Source organism: Poromitra crassiceps (assembly GCF_964638095.1).
Source record: "Poromitra crassiceps genome assembly, contig: HAP1_SCAFFOLD_705, whole genome shotgun sequence".
In the NCBI taxonomy this organism is placed as follows: domain Eukaryota; kingdom Metazoa; phylum Chordata; class Actinopteri; order Beryciformes; family Melamphaidae; genus Poromitra; species Poromitra crassiceps.
This window is the reverse complement of record NW_028151703.1, coordinates 52,941-59,884: the sequence shown is the minus strand read 5'-3', so window position 1 is coordinate 59,884 and position 6,944 is coordinate 52,941. Positions and strand designations below refer to the sequence as shown.

At 47.5% G+C, this 6,944-nt stretch overlaps 1 protein-coding gene across 1 annotated transcript; it reads left to right on the top strand.

Moving 5' to 3' along the window:
• Positions 1–4,140: 4,140 nt before the first annotated feature.
• On the top strand, positions 4,141–5,772 carry LOC310771493 (amphoterin-induced protein 3-like; the record flags this gene model as incomplete). Its single annotated transcript, XM_083664093.1, has 1 exon — positions 4,141–5,772. One exon carries the CDS (start codon positions 4,141–4,143, stop codon positions 5,770–5,772), a length of 1,632 nt encoding a protein of 543 aa, XP_083520219.1.
• Positions 5,773–6,944: the final 1,172 nt, after the last annotated feature.

Genomic DNA, 6,944 nt, shown 5'->3' with positions numbered 1-6,944 from the left:
AACTGGTATCGAAATCAAAGTATCAAATCGGTATCGATACCGAACATTTTTCAACAATACCCAGCCCAAGACACACACGCATGCACTCTCCCTTTCTGACACACACAAGAGATGAGATGACAGCGTCAGTCACGTTTTGGGTCTAAACACTATGAGCAGGATTTATAGTGGTTCTGAATGTAACATGGCACATCGGTGATATATTGGGATTCTACTTCCACTGGTGTAATGATAGATACGTACTAGGAGTATGTGTACGATGCGGGGAACATATTACAGGCGGAGTCCCGGAAGTAAACAGTTGTTAAATAAACTCGATAAAGGCTACACCTCTGTCTCCCGCTTGATACATACAGTACCTTGGTAACCTGTTACATGTTGTCAGAAGTGACGAATCTCGTCTCATACAGCATCGGAGGTTGGGATAAGATGTCTCATACAGCATCGGAGGTTGGGATAAGACGTTCGTTAAAACGAAAAGTACAATAATAAGTCAGCGGTTGGAGCTAAGCTATCCTAGCAGTTATAAACTGGACGCAGCAGAGAGCTAGTGAGCAGTTCTTCTGACCAACTTCTCATTAGTGGTTGAATGGGTGCTTAATGTTACGTTGTGGTAGGCTGTGTGTTAAACAGCTTCTCCACCCGCTAAAATGCAACCAGGGATACTTAACACATCGGCATTGTTGGAATGTAAAAATCTGTCTTAACCCTTCGCCAAGTTTATTCTACCTTTCATTCTTTTTTGCTTCTCTGTGTTCTTTTGTTCATTCTCTGTTATGTTGTGTTAAATTGTGGTCCGACTGTATCTCGCCTAAATACACAGCGCTGTTCGGTTCTGATCTGCTCTGTCTGTTTTCCGGTTATTTACTCCTGCCTGGGGGCCTTGAGACGGAGGCAGGGGCGGAAATTTGAAGTTTGAGGGACAGTTTGAGGGCGAATGGAGTTACGAGACTTAGTCACAAGATCGTTTTAATGCTTTTCCACTGGTTCAATTTTGTAAAACCCAGAGACAGACGTGAAGGACTGAGCTGGTGTTTCACTCGACCCTGTATTTTATTAGATCTTATTTTATTTTATTTATTTTACTTGATTATTTTTTAATGTATGTTTTTTATTAGGATTTGATGGGTTTATTTTTTAATAGCACAAATTGTCTTTTATTTTATTTTATGCTTATTCTTATTGGTGATTCACTATGCCCCACTTTCCCATATCATTCTCCCCCCTGTGTGGCAGGCACACCCACGCGTTACCCCCAGACTCTGACAAGTGCCTGTGGCACTCACACTGTTATACACTTACACACATCCAGACATACACACAACAGTACACATTTTATAACAGTCATCATGAGGACCGCAATGGAAATAAGCTGTTAGCTTTATTGCGTTTTTATCCTTTTGATAATGGTGGGCCTGTGTATGTATATGTATATTGTATATACTGTGTATTCATTATCAATAAAGAACTCAATCAATCAAAAAAAAAAGGGTGACCAATGGCATTGACTTATGACAAAAAATGAAAATGTGAAAAAAAGGGCAGCGATGATATGTTGTACATTCATTGTACTTTTTTATTGTATTATTGTCAATATGTGTTTGCTTTGGCAATATAAGCACTGACTTTTCATGCCAATAAAGCTAATTGAAATTGAATTGTGGGGGAGAGAGAGAGGGAGAGACAGAGAGAGAGAGAGAGAGAGAGAGGGAGCAAGAGGATTGGGAGCAGGGGAGAGAGAAAGAGATGGGAAGAGATAGAGGAAGAGAGACGAAGAATAGAGGGAGGGAGAGAAGAAGAGAGAGGAAGAGAGATGGAAAGAGAGAGAAAGCGATAGAGAGGGAGAGAGAGAAGATGAGAGAGAGCATGACAACGAGAGAGAGCATGTGACCGTTTCATACAGAAACAGCAAGACACAGATAGACAGAGTGGAGCAGGAACAGCTTAGTGAATGGAGGACGGGGGGAGAAGCTGAGATGATGGAGGGAGGATGCTGAGGCAGAAGGGGAGGAGGGTTAAGCCAGATGGGAGGAGAGAGGAGAGGAGGAGAGGAGAGAGGAGGAGAGGAGGGGGGAGGAGCTGGGAACGCAGCAGAAGTGGCAGACAGGCAGACGCAGCTCGGCTGGGCTCAGAGCACGCCGTAAACAGACGGGAGGCAGCTACAGCCCCACATCAGAGACAGACAGACACGCACGCACACTTCAGGATACATCAGGGACTAACGCACTTGGACTCAACACAATGGAATAACTAGAACTTTTTTTGCCTTCGTATTGCCGATGAGTTTTGTGGATGAGAGAATCTGAAGCTAAAGAACATATGAGAAGAAGCAGGGGCAGACATGGCTGTTTGTTGTTTCATGTCCAGGATTTGACACAAGGAAACCAAAGCCTGCTCTTCTGCATCAGACTTCGTCAAAAGCACACTCACACACCAGCGGCTATAAACAGCTTGATACAGAAGCAGCTGGAGGAAAAACACAGAGATCCACGGAGCAGGAGAGGCGTGTGTGTGTGTGTGTGTGTGTGTGTGTGTGTGTCTTACAGTATGTGTGAAGCCTTTAAGGGCAGCCCCGGTGGAAGTGCCCTGCGTGACTGCGTGAAGTGAAGTGGACAGCATGCTGACTTCTTTGAAAATCTGACGGGCGACTCGGGCGGTCCGTGGGCGGCCGGGCCGACAGCTGGGGCCGTGATTCACAGAACCTGACTCGCCTCAGCGTGAAAACAAGAGACGCTACAACTAAGCAGCAGCCTTCTCTCATGACAGGAGCCGGGAGGGAGAAGGTGGGAGACCTTCTCGCCTTGTTTGCACTGGGGGGTAAAAATCTAAAGGATTTCTTCAGAGACAATCTGAACACAAGTGGGGGGGTAATGACTCCAAGTGTTTGTTTCTCCGGCCAATAAGAGGAGCTAAAAGGCAGTGTGCTTGCAATGCCACTCCAGCAATCACAATGGACAGTATCATCAAACCTATAAAGAAACTAACAATCAGTCATTTTAACAGGATATGGACTTATTTTATAGTCGTGTGGATCTAAGAAAGCCCTGTTATGAGTTGAATGGACTGTCAAGACGTGAGGACATCTGCTGCAGTTCAGACCATGCGTGTCTGCTCTACGCACTTGACTTTACATGCCTGGAATAAAAACACCCGGGTGATTGAGGAGAATGTCCCGATCTTACGATGTACCTCCCTTCCTCTTTTATCATAACTGACTAACTGACTGAAGGATGTTCTTATCGCCACACTGGACCTGGATGAGTTTTACAGCAACTGACCTTTGACTGTGTTCCATTTACTAATTACATGTTTGTATCGATCTATCACTCCCTTACATCTCTTAACCCCCGTACCTGTTACTTTTCTTCTTCTTTTTACTTTATTGCCCGGCTGGGACGAGGGCAGAGAGAGTGAACTGTTGAGCATCGCATGGATGATTTGCTTCTGCCCTACTAAACACAAATTGCGCAGCGGAAGGGACTTGTTTGTTTACACAGGTACAAGGTATAGGTATAGGTATTTATACAGGTCCAGGTACACCTGGACCTGTATCTCTGAAACTGTGCCTTTTTAGGTCTTTTTATCTGATCGTTTTTTTTGCCCTCTTGGGCAGGTTGATATGGATGCAATCGCCTCATTCAACATGAACCGGGTTAGAGAAAACAAACAACCACGGTGGAGGCAGAAATAAGCCAGAGTGAGGATACATTACACTGACGTTTTGTTTGTGCCCTGTAGCTTAACGCTGACAACAGTGTTTGTCTTTCACTTGTCTTGGAAATGATAAAGGGATTTAAACATTTACATTGGATGCTTTGTGTGTGGCAGGAAGCCTGAACAGAAGCAGAAGAGAAAGGACCACCTACCATCAGTTAGGGGACAAGGACAAGACAAAAATGAGGAAATATAGACCTTTATGTGAATTAATTTGCCTGGAGTCTATTTACTTATAGCTTGAACTACAGAAAAATCTATTTCTCATATGAGTCAGAGACTGATGAAGTAAAAGATATTAACAACAAACAGAACGCTGGCTGTTCTCAGGGACAAAATAACAGAGAAATAAGCTGGACCCTACAAAGAGAAGTGTAAACGGTCCACTGGCTGCTGTGCCTGTGCCCAGAGCCTGCTGTTTGCAATATGTTGTGTGTTGGTGGTAGCAGCGGGGATGCTGGCAGATGTCTGAAGGGTGTGGCGGCACTGTTCTGGTGGTCTGTTGTGGTGCTGCTGGTGAGCCTCCAGCACCCCCAGCTGAGCACTGCCCAGGCCAGCACCTGCCCGCCCGGCTGCCTCTGTGCCTCGGACATCCTCAGCTGCACCGCCCTGGCTCTGGAACACGTCCCCGGGGACATGCCCGTCTCCGCTGTCACTCTGGATCTCAGCCATAATCGGATTGTGCAATTGGAGGAGGGCAGCTTTGGGAGGCTTCCTCGGTTGGAGACGTTACGGTTGGCGCACAACCGACTGACTGGGATTCAACCGGGGTGCTTCCGAAATAGCTCCGGGGCATCACTTCGACACCTGGACCTGTCGTCCAATCAGCTTAGTGTATTGGAGCAGCACTATTTCCTGGAGTTGTCGGGATTGAAGGAGCTGTTGTTGTTCAACAACCGTATTGTCCATGTGGAGAGCCAGGCCCTCGCCGGACTGGGCAGCCTCCGCAAGGCCTACCTCAGCCACAACCGTCTCACCGACTTCCCCTTCTTTTCCATCCAGGAGCACAGCCACCCTCATCTGTCCATGCTGGACCTGTCCTCCAATCGCCTGCCCAAACTGCCCCTGGAGGACATATCAAAGTTGCCTCTGTTGGTCCAGAGTGGACTCTATCTCCACAACAACTCCCTGCTGTGCGAGTGCTCCATGTATGTGCTGTTCCGCCATTGGGAACAGAGAGGCTACGCCTCGGTGAGGGACTACAGGCAAGAGCACACATGTCTTATCTACGGGATACAGAAAGGTACGGTGCGCTTCTTCCAGCATGGCCGCTACTTTGAAAACTGCAGCTTGACTGTGATGACTCAGCTGCACTTGCAGGGTGCGCAGGAGAGCAGTGTTCTAGTGAACCCAGGCGAGGCCAAGCTGCTGCACTGTGTGACCACTCTGACAGGGCAGCACGTGACATTCATCTGGGTGTCACCTAACCAGGAGTACGTGGCGCCTCCAGGGAACAACGGCTCCCTGAAGATGTACGCCAACGGCAGTCTGGAGATCGTGGCTGCGCGCGTGGAGGACTCCGGCATCTACTGGTGCATGGCTGTGGACCGGCGGCGGCAGCGCAACGAGACGTGGGAGGTCAACGTGACCGTGGCACTGCACCACGCCGGAGAGGCTCACGAGCCCTTCAACACCGCATTCACCACCCTCCTGGGCTGCGTGGTGAGCCTGGTGCTGGTTCTTATGTACCTCTACCTAACGCCCTGCCGCTGCCCTCCCTGCTGTAAGGCCCCCACCCCGGCCACAACCACCCCGAGCGCGGGGAACGAGGCGGGGCCGGGGAGCGCCCAGTCCTCCATCCTCTCCCCGACCCCGCCCGCTACCACCGAGGGGCCCGGCCGCAAGGTCAGTAGCAACAAGCACGTGGTGTTTCTGGAGCCCATTAAAGAGCAGCAGAACGGCAGACTCAGGGCGGGCCCGGGGTATGGACACTTGGGGCCGGGGTTACTGATAGGGGCGGAGCATCATCCCAAGCTCCACAACCAATTGCAGACGAGGGCAGGGGAGACAGACTCCATTATGTCAGTGTTCTCAGACATGCCTATCATGGTGCCATAGCAATGGGACTAACTGAGAGACAGACTGGTACTGTGATCAAGTCCTCCTCCTCCTCCTCATTCCCTCTCTCAGCCCCATCGCTTCTCGGTTACCTCCTCACCACCTCCCACTGCACCCAGCACCGGACCTGAGCCAAACACTAACTCAATACTAGGGCTGTACCAAATAGACATTTTTTCAACTCAAATTGAGGTTCCCATGAATATTCGAATGTCTGCCATGACGTCATCATGGAAAAAATACAAATAAATTTGAAATAAAGTGATTCATCAGAATAAAGTCTTTCTGTGAAATCAACTTTCTTTAATGAATAAACTGCAGTGAGAATTGCACAGTACAAATCGTGTACTAGGATGATCTCTCGTTTTCTCAATCAACCATTCATGTACATTAAGCTCTAGTACTTTCCAGTTTGTTTGTTCATTCAATCCTCACCATTCACAATGTGCTGGCTATGGGAGCAATTCAGCATAAACCATAATCACACAAGCCACACCTTAACAGAAGGATATGGCAAAGTGCAAAATTTGAAAGCTGATTTTGTTTTTATTCGAATGTCAGCATTATGAATGAATATTGGAATGTTCAAACTATTCAGTACAGCCCTACTAAATACTCACCTTGACCAACATGCTTGATTCATCTTTCCTCTGTAGAATGAACCTTGAATCTTGTAAAGCAAATTTAATTGCATTATTGTTTGCCCAGGTCTGCCCACTACTGCCCCCTACAGCCATGAACCAATGCACTGTGAAGGTGTGTGCGCTCTCTTCCACTTACAGCCGAGGCATTGTGTGTGTATAGAGGCAACAGAAAGACAAGGACAGATACCTGGGAGAGGACTCGGCTCGGGGAGGAACTCTGTGGGGGAGCATGTTGTATAAGGGGATGAGAGATGCACCATGTTGGGTTTTTTAAACGATATTCTCAAACTCTTTTGGCCGATTTCAGATGCCGATATACGTATGCACGTATTTTCCCCACCTAATATCAGAGAACATCAAGTCTCTCCTGTAGGTGAAATAGCACATTATTATGCCTGCTCTCATCATGATGGCCCACTGGCAGATGCAGAAATAAATACAATGCTTTTCAAAATGTACACATTCACTGGGCAAAATAAGAAAACTACTTCAACTTAGGTTATATAAAACCTGCCATATTTTTATTTA